The 12,883-nt window shown below is 47.3% G+C and overlaps 1 protein-coding gene across 1 annotated transcript; it reads right to left on the bottom strand.

The window, feature by feature from the left end:
* Positions 1-949: 949 nt before the first annotated feature.
* On the bottom strand, positions 950-5,362 carry MARCKS (myristoylated alanine rich protein kinase C substrate). Its single transcript, XM_044757361.2, has 2 exons — positions 4,854-5,362; positions 950-3,046 (listed from the first exon to the last, which is right to left on the bottom strand). The coding sequence occupies exons 1-2, from the start codon at positions 4,953-4,955 to the stop codon at positions 2,150-2,152; spliced, it is 999 nt and encodes a 332-aa protein (XP_044613296.2). The 5' UTR covers positions 4,956-5,362; the 3' UTR covers positions 950-2,149.
* Positions 5,363-12,883: the final 7,521 nt, after the last annotated feature.

The following is a 12,883-nucleotide window of genomic DNA, read 5'->3' as shown; positions in this document are numbered from 1 at the left end:
ATTTGACATTTGGCATTCCGTTGTTATAAACGGGGTTCACTGATTTATTGTGAACCTTACAAGGCACACTGCTTAAAAACAGCGAAGCAGGTGTGCGTAAACAATTTTTCTTCGCAATTAATGAAGTAATGGTATTTGATACACATCTTTGTCTTAAAATTCAATGTAGTTTAGGGTCTAGTGAAGAAAAAGAATCCAGTTTTATGGGGTGGTAAAGAGCAAAGGAGGTAAACTAGTAAGGATTATTACTATATAAAGAAGTATTCTCCTTTTCCCTTTGAGTAACAAAATGCTAACACACTACTTTCATTTAAAAAAAACTGCTTGCAACTATTGAATTGAGGCAAGCACTAAAGGCCCATAAACTGACAATGTCGCCCATTCATCACCATTACTTCTTTACATAAGCCTGTTTTCCTAAGGTATAACACATACTCTAAGCAATAATTTGGAAATTAGCCAAGCACTAAGCAATTACAATGGCAGGTAAAACACCATCAATTTTTGAAACACATTTGGCCACTTCTCATGACCCATCTGCAGTTTGGATTAAATAGACTCTCACTCAGCATAAATTTAAGTTTCTGAACCTGCATCACAAAGAATGTAGTTTTATGAAATTTTCACATAAGACATTAATAGTCTTCGGGTCACACTGCTTCACTATTAAAAGATTTATTCTGACATGCTATATAACTACAATAAAAATAACTGTTCAATTTTTAACTGAAAACTAAATGCGGATAAATGGTTAACAGATTTGACATGGAATGTCACAAGATCTTCCTGTATGTAATCTGACACTGCTGATTACGAATTTCAGGTTTGAAAACTTCAGATGAAAAACCACAAGAAAATTTACTCCTGATGGCATGCAAGATCTTCCTCAAAATTAACCTAAGACCTAGAAGTCTCAGTATTTTATCAGAACATAAAGAAACACAACAAATTTGTACATTTTATTCACATTTATTTTTCGCTTTTAGTGTGCTCACAGAAAATTAGAACACCTTAAGCAGGAGTTTAATAGCAATTTTTGTAAGCAAAGTTACATTCCATCTCTAAGTCAAATTGGTCAAAGCTTCTCCAGTATTTACAAAACATGATAGACAAGATGCTACACAAAACCATTGCATCTGAAGATTTTTTCCTTTATTCTCAAAGACGACTGGAAAAGAAAGCATTGTCTGCTGTAATCAAAAACATACCACAGTATAAACAGTAACCATTCCACTTATCACAGCTTGGTTGAGTTTAAAATTTGTGTTTAAAAGGTCCAAGATGACTGCAGTTTTACAAAAATGGGCAGGGTGGAAAGTTGCAAACTTCATGTGCTTCTGGATATCAAGATTTGTTTTTATACAATAGTCACAGTTAAAAACACCCTGCTGGTAATACATAATTACACTTTATTAAGGTCATAAACCAGCAATAAACAATAAAGCCTATACAACTTGTAGCTCTACTTAATCACTGACTGGTACAGCTAACATGAGATAAGTGAAAAGTTCCTATGGTTTAAATGAACTCCTAAGACTATGATCTTTTTTAAAATCTGGGTATTGGTGTTTTTTTCTCTTTCCTTCTTAGTCAAGACTTGTAGTGTTGTAAACCTGCCTCACAAAATACATCGTAATAACTTTTCTTTAAAAAAAAAAAAGACTAAGCCTTTACACCATCATTTCTAGCGGTGCGTTATTCTTGGCAATGTTATGCACCACTTCCATTTCTCCATCGTGGCCCCTATCACTTCATCTGCCATCCCTTTTTGACCCACCATCTCCTTCATATATGGGCATGTCCATAGATTGACAAAGAAAGTTTACATTTTTGAGTAAAGATGCAAAGTATGCAAAAAACATTAATACTGATGCAAAAAATAAAAATAAAAGAGAAACAAGGCAGAGGAAGGTGTTTAAGCTCTCCTCGACCTGTTGGAATGGTGGTAACAGAATGATTTGAGATGGGATCTGTGGGGAGGGGGGGAAAAAACCAAAATTTGCTGCTTAAAAAAAGGAAAATAAAAAAAGACATCTTTAAAATCAATCCCTGGTTGTAGACAAGTTCTCCAAAACCAGTACCTGGCACCACTCCAACAAACAAACGGGGGGAGAAAAGTTCTTCGATTATCTCAACAACTCTTGCCCTCTTACTCGGCCGCCTCCGCTGGGGGGGCTTCTGGACTGCACTCGGGCTGGGCCTCCTGTGAGGGGGCTGCGCAGGCTGACGAGGCTGAGGCGGCCGCGGCCTCCTCCGCGGGGGCCGCCTCCTGCTCCGGGGGCGCGCCGGGCCCAGCGGCTGAGGGCGCCTCGCAGGCGGCGGCGCTGGCCGCGGCCTCCTCGGCCTTCTCCTCGGCCTTGGCGGGCTCCTCGGCGGCCTTGGCCTCCTCGCTGGCGGCCGGCTTCTCGGGCGCGACGGCCGCCTCCTCGGGCTTGGCCTCCTGCGGCTCGCCCCCCGCCGCCCCCTCCTCGCCCGCCGCGGCCTCCTCGCCCGGCGCTGCCGCCTGCTCCCCGGAGGCCGCGCCCGCCTCGGCGGCGGCCGCAGTGCCGCCCCCGGCGGCCTCGTCCTTGCCGCTTTCGGTGGAGGCGCCGGCCGCGCCCTCGGCCTCAGCGCCCTCTCCCGCCTCCTTCTTGTTCTTCTTGAAGGAGAAGCCGCTCAGCTTGAAGGACTTCTTGAAGGAAAAGCGCTTCTTTTTTTTTTTCGGGGTCTCGTTGCTGGGCGAGGGCGTGGCCCCGTCCTCGGCCTTGGGCGAAGACGTGGAGGAGGCGGCGGACGCGGCCTCCCCCTCGGCTGCCGTGGGCGAGCCGGGCTCGGCGGCCTCGCCCTCCGCGGCGGCCTCCTTCTCCGCGGGGCTGGCCGCGGCCTCGGCGCCGGCGGCCGCCTCGTCTTTCTCGGCCGCGCCGGGCGACGCCGCCCCGCTGCCGGCGGCCGCGGGCTCCTCCTTGTCGGCGGCCGGGGCGCTGCCGTTGGCCTGCAGCTCCTCCTTGGCGCCCGGCTCGGCGGCCGCGGGAGAGGCGTCGCCGTTTACCTTCACGTGGCCATTTTCCTGCGGGGCAGAGAAAGCGGGAGCATCACTGGAGGGGCCCGGGTGCCGCCATTCCCACCCCCACCCGTCCGTGGACCTGGAGGCACCAGCGACCCCCGGGGCCCCTCCGGCTTTGGAGGCCCCGCTCCGTTATGGGGAGGCGGGGTCGGATGCCCAGACAGGAGTTCCACGAAGAAATGGGGCAGCGCCGTTTGGTGCGCCCTGAAGGCACCGCAGTAGCCTGACCACGCAACAAATGCACTTAGGATTCATAAGGGCCGAGTCCCAAACGTGGAAAGCAAAGGTCACCCATTCCACCTTCGCCTCACGGGAAAGAAGGAGCCACGGAGCCCATGCTACACCGCACGCCCCTGGGAAGAAGGCACAGAGCCAAGGCCGGGGGTCTGCGCCTGGCTTACAAAGCCCCGTTCCTCCTCAAACTCTAAAGGCCTCTTCGAACCCCAGCAACTCCCAGGGGGATCAGAGCGCTCCAGCCGGAGGAGCCCGGCCTGCGCGCCTGGGCCCCACCGCTGCTTAGGGCCTGGGGTCGGCAGGGGGCGCTGCGCCTCCACCGCGCAGAGCGGGGCGCGCAGGGGCGGGGCCGCTGGGCCACCCCGCCCTGCCCAGCCCGGCCCTGCCCGCCGGCCGAGGCGCCCCCGAGGCCGGAGCGCGCAGCCGAGAGTCCGCAAACAAAGCTCAGGTGGCATCCCGCTCGGGATGAAGGCTCCGAGGGAGGAAGAAACCCATTATTTCTGAGGTCTCGCCTCTGCTTCCACGCCCACCTTCGCCCGGGATTCTGCGAAGCCGGGGCGCGCCCCAGTGGCTCATTTTGCATTTTTAACGGGTTCCGAGGCTCTTGGCAGAGCTCGCCTTCCCAATAGGGTTAGAGCAGGCGAAGCAACACGGCCTCTGCTCTAGGAAAAGAGGCGTGGTGGGTGCCCAGTGTTTGCGAAGCAGCCACCCGTGGCCGACCTGTCGCGCCCACCCAACCGTGGCCATCCGCCTGGGTGCGGGCAGCGCCGGGGCAGCCCCCGCAGTGGTCGAGGCGCCAGGCACACGAACAATCCCGACCGAAACACACGAACTGCCTCTTTTTGACCATCTGGACAGGTCCTTCAAGGACCCACAGGGTCTTCCCACCCCAGGGAGACCATTTAAAAGTCAGATGGGTGTGTAATTCCACAGACAGCTACGAATAAACATACAGAACAGTGGGAAAACCCCATCGAAACATACTGAAACCCTTCTGCCCAGGTCCATCCACCCAGCCGGCAACCTTTCCAAGAACCCAGGGCACGCCGCCTCGGCATACAATAAGACAGCCCTTCCCTCCTCGCCTCTCTCCACCGCCATCCCCACTGCGCACCCCCCCACCCCCGCCCCTTTCCCTACCCACACACAATCACACCAGTTCAGAAATCTTGAAGGCGACCCAGTCTCGACAACAAACACGAGAGCCACCCAAACACTTTTGTGCCCACCAAATACAAACGCAACCTGGCTGGGGGGGGGGGGGTGGTCAGCACCTAGCTAGTCACGTTCTGCCGAGCTCCAAACACGCCATTTTAAACGATTTATCACTTCTTTCCTACTGTCTACACAAGAATTCGCCAGGATTCTCCAGAAACCACTCCTTTGGAGTGGGGGGGAGACCACTCCTATGAGAAATTGACAATTTTGGCTATCGCTTTCCATTCAACTTTCAGACTAGAATCTGGCCACGCTCCTCTCCGCCGAATGCACCCTGGGCGCGACCAGGAGGGAAAGGGAAGCGTCAGGACTAGAGAAAGGCACCAAAGAAATGACCAGAATCACAGGTAGAATTTACCTGCCCATTCGCTTTGGAAGGCGACGAGGCCACAGCCGCCTCCCCAGGCCTCTCCCCGGCGGCTTCTCCCTTCGCAGCGGTCTTGGAGAACTGGGCACCCATGCTGGCTTCTTCAACAAAGAAACTCAACAGATCCAAGGGAGGAACAAAGAGCTTCGGCTTGGTGTAACGACGGGGCGAGCAGCAGCAGCGGCAGCAGCAGCGGCGGCAGCAGCAGCAGCACACACACCGGAGGGAGGGGGGAGTGGGGGTGGTGAAGAGGACAGAACAGAACCGATTAAATACACTCCGGATAAAAAAATTTTAGTCGAAGAGATCAAAAAGCAGCAGCGCAGGAGGGAGGGAAAAAGGGTGGAAAAGTCGAGCACAAAAAAAGGAGCCCAAGTGTAGTTTTTTAAAAAAAAGAAGTAATAAAAAAAATCCCAGATTTGTAGCCGCACTGTAGACAAGAGGAAAATGGAGAAATCTCCCTGGTTGCTAATAAGATGCGGGGTCCAACGCCCAAGTGCACAGATGAATGGGCTCGCGGGCGCTGACGCGGCCCCCGCGCGCGCCGGCCAATCCGCGCGCCGCACACAAAGCAGGGGGCGGAGCCTGCGCGCTCGGCGAACAATGGAGCCGCGCTTTGCAAACGGTTTGAAAATCAGCCTCAGACCGAGTATTAATGTCCTCCAAATAAATAAATCAATTAAAAAATACATGCCTCTCACCTCCTTCTGCCTGAAAATAATAATGCATCGCTTGATTGGCTTGCTTTGTTTGTAATTAATGAACGTGGGCGGGGGTTACTGGTGGATGGGGGCGGAGAAAGCGTTAACTTGACTCGCTTGGACTCTTGTCGGTCTATATCCGTGTCTGTCTCTCTCCATTCGCTCCCCTCCCCCACCTTCCCCGTGTGTTTATGTGTATGTGTGTGTATGCGAGTGTTAAAGACAATGGTTGGGATTGGTGTGCAGCATGTTTTCGTCCTCCTTGTTCCATATTGGCTTCACAGATACTGCACAGGGTTTGTTTTTTTAACGGTTGCAAATGGTAAATCGCCCCAAATTGAAAGGTATTTAAACCACGAAGATCAAATTTCATCAAACGAGATCGCGAGTTAGAATTAGGTCTGTAGGCCAGATGTGGAAAACGCAAAAGCGGCAAGCAGCCGAAGCCACACTCCTTTCCCTATCCCACATTGGCATGACATAAAATATTTTGAGATTGGCCTGCGGCGCTCATCAAATCCCCCGTCTCTGAATATTCCCAATTAGTGATTCCCCCCCCCCCCCCACAATATAGAGTGAGGGTCATTTACAAAAGATCGAAACGGTCTGCATTTTATCGCTGTATGAAACGACATAGTTGTTCTCTACGGTGAAATGAGACAGCCTCGAGTGTACGAATCCATATTTACAGTTGGGACGCAATTCGCGTCAATTTGGATCGTTTTCAGGCGACTGCCAGTATCGGGTGGACTCTTTCTGAACGTGCATAAATGTACGTGCTCTTCGAAGGGAGGAAGACAGCAGCGATGAAATTCTAAAAACCGATTGACGATTACAGTTCTAAGGAGAAACTGTCTGCATGTTCAGAGAGAGCAAGAAGATCCCTGAAAACTCCAAGTCTAAGTTGGGTTAGAGGAAAAGCTTCTTCTATAAGAGACACAGGGTACCTCCGTCTGCACTCCTTGCCACCGAAGAAGCAGACGCTATTTGTGTGTGAAAGACAAGGCACTGATTTAAAGCACAGGGTGGGGGTGGGGGCGAAAATCAAGGATACAGCCTAATAAGCATTCTCCTACCACCTACATTTCTGCTTCCAAAGTTTTCACTCGTGTCCAAATCAGACCACCTTTTCTCGTTTACAATTAGTGATCCTGAAATGAATAATCTTTCCTTTATGGAAGTGAGAAGCAGTCGAGGGAATGGTTCGTTTCTCCTGGTGCTGGCTCTGAATTCTCAGTTTTATTTTTTGCTCATTGTAGGGAAATGGGTCACACTCTGAGCGAAAAAGATGGTTGGTTCAAGTCAATAACTCTTTGTTCAAGTATCGCTTTGAAAACCACCAAGCTGCACTTCGTTACGCGAAGCTTCGTCTTCTCACTGTCCACTGCCTTCAGATGCCTCATTCAGTCACGAAGTCATATTTCCCAGAGCTGATGGAAAGACGTCTCCGTAGAAGTGTATCTTGCCAAACGTGTTACCACCCTTAAGGGAGCCCGCCGGCCTGGCCCGAGACCCCAGCCGCCGCGATGGAGGCGAATCCCTTCTATTACCAGAGTTCCAACTTGAAAAGCCAACTGGGCTGATCCAAAACCACCATCCAGGCGATTGCTCAAAAGCTCATTTAAAGCTGTTGATTTCCCCCCACTCCCAACGTGAATCATGCCCCTTCCTCGGTATCCCCCTCCCCGTTTTAATTTGGGGTGATTGCTAGCTCTCTTTCGGATTTTCTCGCAAACGCGTCCTTAGCCCTCCATTTGGGGACTGCTTTTATTGCTCCTTTGTTACCAGGCTGCCGTGTAGATTTCCCCCCTTTTCTTTCTCGAATGCCTATTTGCTTGGTATCGGCTTGTCTCCCTGGCAACGGCCAGGGAAGATTCGGAGCCCCCGGGCACGGGGAGGGGAAAGGGGCGGAGCCGGTGGGGCGGGCTCGGAGGTGGCGGAGGGGAAAGAGATGCTGAGTGAGAGACGCGGGGACAGACAGCGAAGCAGATGGCCGCGCGAGGGGGCGGGATCCAGGCGGGGCGCGGGGGGGACCCCAAGCGTCGCGGGCGCGAGGGAACCAATCAATTCCCGGCGCAGCTCCTGGGCTAGAAAACAAGTGTAAACACATCGATTCACTCCCCACTAGCGGTCTGTAGTTTACGGTAGAAAAGATGATTTCCTTTCGATACGAAAGCACATTTCTAGCGTAGATTGGAAAGCTGACGATCCGCAGTCACTGGCAGGGGGAGGAGGTTGTGGGGCGCTGCTGAGGGGCGCTGAGCGCTGGGCCAACCTCTCCCCAACCTCTCCCAGCGTCTGACCAGCCAAGGGAAAGCCACGAGTAGGGGAGGAGGGCGAAGGCGGAGGATGGGTGAAGAAGGAAGGGGCTGGGAAATGGGAAGAGGTCGTTCTGCCTCGGAAACTACATGATGGCAGGGAAAGACCACCAACAAGACTGGAACCAGTAGAAGTTGTACAGTGTAAGTATATAGTTTCTCAGGAGTTTTGTGTCCTCACACCCGGAGCTACAGGGTTCAGATAAAGCGCTAAATATATAAATATGATTATTTGTATAAATATAATTAAAGAACCTGAGATCATAGTGAAAATGTAAATCTGTTAAATGCTTGTAACCAACTCACCGGGAGGAAGCAGGCATTTATTCCTTATTTGTACTCTTTTAACCACGCACTAGAGTTTTTCCAAGATGATGATATTTGCATATGGTTTTCTCTAGAAAAAGAATGATTTATTTAGGACACCTCAAACTTATTTTTTCCTTAAAATGTTAGTGCTAGAGGGCATTGTTAGAGATCTTTCCACAAATTCTTGAAGGCCTACTATGTGCCAGACATAGCCATCAAGGCCTTGTGTTCACACCAGTGAACAACACAAATGCAGTCCCTGGCCTCATGGAGCTTACATTTTAGTAGATCATATAGTTTCATCCCTTCACTTACCAGATGAAGAAATAGGCCCAGGTAAGTTGCCAGGATGTCAAATGGTAGAACCAGGAATGGAGCTCACTCCCCTGATGATTCCACATCCCCAGCTTTACCCACTACTGCATGGTGCTTCCCTTGATGGCACAGATTCACTGGGTAGGTCCTCATTCACTCCTAACGTATTTGTACAGCTCCTGCTAAGTACTAGGAAGAAGGCTAGACATCAACTGGCACAGGGGAAGAACGTGGAAATAGTCCTTCCTGTCATGCAGTTTCCACTTTGTATTATTTTCTTAGAATGTGAAGAAAGAGAGCAAAAGATGAGATTGTGTGCTTAAAAAGCAATAAAAAAGATGAGGGCCACTTTCTAGATTCCAAATTAAATATGCCTTTTTCATCCGAAAGCATTCATTTAGCATTCATTCATTCACAAAATACGAGAGGCTGGCTGGGTGAAGAGGTTAAGTTCGTGCACTCTGCTTCGGTGGCCCATGGTTTTCCAGTTCTGATCCTGGAGATGGACCTAGCACTGCTCATCAAGCCATGCTGAGGCGGCGTCCCACATAGCAGAGCCAGAAGGACCCGCAACTAGAATATACAACCATGTACTGGGGGGCTTTGGGGAGAAGAAGAAAAAAACAAAAAGAAGATTGGCAACAGATGTTAGCCTGGGTGCCAAACTTTATTAAAAAAAGAAATACAACTGTGTTTACAGTGTTGTGTTCCATTTGTCATCTTAGATTTTATATTACCTGAACTTTAATTCCAAAGAAACTGATTAGTTTGGAATACAGTATGGAGAAAAAAACAGACACAGCCCCTCATTCATTCAACAGATATTTATGGAATTCCTATTGTGTGCTGGACATTTGGAACTTATCAATGAACAAAAGAGACAAGAAATCTTTATGGAGCTTACATACTAGAGTGGAGAGAAAAACAGAAATTAATAAATATAGGTAAGCAAATTGTATGGAATATTAGACGTATATGGGGCTGGCCCAGTGCGTAGTGGTTAGGTTCGTGAGCTCTGCTTTTGTGGCCTAGGATTCACAGGTTTGGATCCCGGGTGTGGACCTACATACCACGCATCAAACCATGCTGTTTGACCAAACCATCCCACTTACAAAAAGAGGAAGATTGGCAACAGATGTTAGCTCAGGGCCAATCTTCCTCACAAAAAAGAAAAAAAGTACCTAAGTGTTGTGAGAGGGAGAAAACTAGAGCAAAGTAACGGAGATGGGAGGGCAGGGTTGAAATTCTCTATAAGAGATCAGGAAAGGCCTCACTGAGAACGTAAACTTTGAGCAGGCTTGAAGAGGTGAGGGAGTTGATAATGGTGCTTCTAACCTAGCACAAGAAGGAGAAGTCAGAATTGAACAAATAGATCACAAATAGATATTTAATTGTAAGTGGTCATACGTGCTCTAAAAGGACATAGAGGGTGCTGTGGAATAGACTAATTCAGTTAGCAGGGTTAATGAAGGCCTTTTTAAAGGAGTAGCCGTTAGCCAGGTAAAGAGGTAGAAAGGTGTGTTCAAGTGGAGGAAATAGCGAAGCCACTGAGGAGGGAAGGGGTCAATATGGGCTTGGGAGGAAGGTCGAGAGATTAGTTTGGACATATTTTGAATTGCCTATAAAACATCCTAGTGGAAAAGTTCAATGCACAGATGTAAGAATCTGGAACTCAAGGACTGGTTTGGAATGTAAACATAGATTTGTGATCATTCCATATGTAAATATTTTCTGAAGGCAAGTCATAGGAATATGCAAAAGATGAGAGAGTGCAGAACCTTGCTCTGAGTGCCTTCTGCTTTAAGAGGCTGGGTAGATATTTGTCAGTTATACCTCAATAAAGCCGAAAAAATAAAATAACTTTAAATAATAAAAATAAATGAATATAAAAAAAAAAAAGTTGGGTAGAAAAGGGGCTTAGCCAGCAAAGAAGACTGAGAAGGAACCCCCAAGAAGTAGACAGAAAAACAGGAGCGTGTGGTGTCAAGAAAATCAGTGAAGACCGTGTTTCAAGGAGGGGTGGTTAGTTCTGTCAAATGCTGTTAGAAGTCAAATAAAATAAAGATGGAAAAGTTTCCACTGGATGTTGCTGGTTGCGGAACAGTATTCTGTATGCAGAATATAGAAGTCCCTAATTACAGGCTCCAGAGCAGTTTTTGTGGTACGTTAAGAGTGGAATCCAGATTAGTGTGTTGAGGAGTAAATGGGCAGTCAAGAAGATGACAGCACAAACAGTCCCTTCTTTATGAAGCTTGACTGAGTAAACAGTGTAAGAGACAGGGCAGTAGCTGGAAAGGGATGGTAAGATGTTTTCTGCTTTGGGTTGTGTTGTCCGGGATGGAAGATATCAGATCAAAGTTGACTGCTCTGGAGTCAGTGGGAAGTCCAGTAGAAAGGAAAATGTTGTAGATGTGAGAGAGAAAAGGAGCAATGAATGGAGTGAGGTCCCTACGAAGACAAGAGGGGATGGAGATTTAGGGCAGAGGCTGAGAAATTTGCCTTTGAAAGAGACCCTACTCCCTTTCCGTGACAGGGGAAGAAGAAGATGGCTACAGATGTGCTGGTGGGATGCAGAGATTTCCCTTCTGATGGTTTCTATTTGCCTTTGAAGTCGTTTGCTAAGAAGGAGGAGGAGAAGGGGGAGTATGATTGTATTATAGAAGGTATGGAACAATGATTGGGAGGCAGAGGGTGGAGACTTCTGGGCCTAGTAAGACTTCAGAGCAATAATGAGTGCCCATTTGTGATTGATAAATTCCCATGATGCTTAATCAGTATATCCAAGTTTCTCTCGTAAACTTTTAACTGAATAATAGTATCCATTACAATCCTCTTTAAGATTATAAGCCATTCACTTTCCCAACCTATACCCAACTTGTATAATTCCTATATAATCAATATCTGCACAAAAATAAAATTAGAGTAAAGTGCCTCTGCTCTTATAAAGCTCCATTTCAGCTAATCCTATACAATTTCATTCAGATGTGTGTAAACAGAATGAGGAAGGGAGAAAAACCTGTGTGTCAGACACTGCACTGTGTGATCCTGTGCAAGGCGTGTGTTTCAGCCTTACAACAACCCCATGGACTTACATAATTTTACAGATTTGGAAACTGATGTTGAGCAAGGTTTGGAAAGTGACATTCAACTGCTGTATTAGCCAGTGAGTAGTCCATTGAGGCCTATTTGATTCTAAGAATCTAATAAGATCTCAAATGGTTGTAATAGCACAGTGGGATCTCATATGTTGTACACAGTAGGAGCTTTATTACTTTTTTAATTGGTACCATACACTGAAAATTCTCTACCTTCACACTTTACTTTAGTCTTCCTTATTAACTACCCAGTAGCACTCAAATAGGATTCTTTCATGTAAGAAACATCACAATCACCAATTATCTGATCTGAAGGTTCAAGGACTAACACATTTACAATAGGGATGAAGTTTCTGGAATATTAGATCTTCTCTAGATATAGATGATTACTACAAAACCACTACACTCATGAGTGTATTTTTAGTCACTGCTCTTCGAGCATATTGATTGAATTACCAAGAATTTTCATATTTGAAAAGATTACCAAAGGGTGGGATACACTCTGAATCAGAGAAAGGTAAACACAAAGCAGGGAAAAACCCAAAAATTTAAAGAAAAATTTTCTCCAGAGATTCTGAATCAAAGCTTATCTACAGTAGCATTTCCCAGAATTTGCAATATTTACCCTCCAGGGGCAGGCTGAAAACTTTCCATATCAGCTTTTGAAAGCACTGAGCTGGGAGAGGGAGATAGTTCCCCTCCCATCTTTGTTTCCAGAGGCAATGGGCGAGTAACGAAAGAAAGGCAAAGTTTACATTAAAAAGATCAGGTTCCTAGTCTTACAGTTACCTAATTAATTGACCAACCGGAACTGAGAGTAGAAAAATCCACATGGAAAAAAGTTGACGTTTTAGCCTGATAGCATAGGAACCAAGCAAAGGCTAATTTTCCCTTGTTATTTTAAGTTATAAATACTTTCTGATACTAAAAAGTAGATTTAATCTGGCTATAATGAGATACTTGAACTCTTCTATGGCTCTGGAAATTAAAGTATAAAATTATATTAAACATTTGTCTTTATTCCAAATGATAAGATAGTTTTAGAAAAGGATATGTTAACCTTTAGAAATCACTTGTTACAAATAAACTGACAGGTTTTCGTTAAGCTGCTGCTAAACCAGATCTCAGTAAGGCCTCCTCCAGTTGGATGGACCTTTCAGTGCCTTCAGCTCTTTGTTAGGTTTTCTGATGGGATAATTGAGAGGGACACTGACATTCATTTCCTGGACAGATATGTATTAAGCACCTACTTTATACCAGGCCCTGGGCGACAGTGCTTTGTC

Source organism: Equus asinus, chromosome 24 (genome assembly GCF_041296235.1).
Source record: "Equus asinus isolate D_3611 breed Donkey chromosome 24, EquAss-T2T_v2, whole genome shotgun sequence".
NCBI lineage: Eukaryota > Metazoa > Chordata > Mammalia > Perissodactyla > Equidae > Equus > Equus asinus.
Note: the sequence above shows the minus strand (reverse complement) of the source record. Positions and strands in the feature narration are given on the sequence as shown.

Excerpts from the sequence above, each read along its gene's own strand:
- MARCKS (XM_044757361.2), bottom strand. The coding sequence starts at position 4,955 with ATGGGTGCCCAGTTCTCCAAGACCGCTGCGAAGGGAGAAGCCGCCGGG. Across the intron at positions 3,047-4,853 it reads CTTCCAAAGCGAATGGGCAG|GAAAATGGCCACGTGAAGGT; the intron begins GTAAATTCTACC and ends TCTGCCCCGCAG.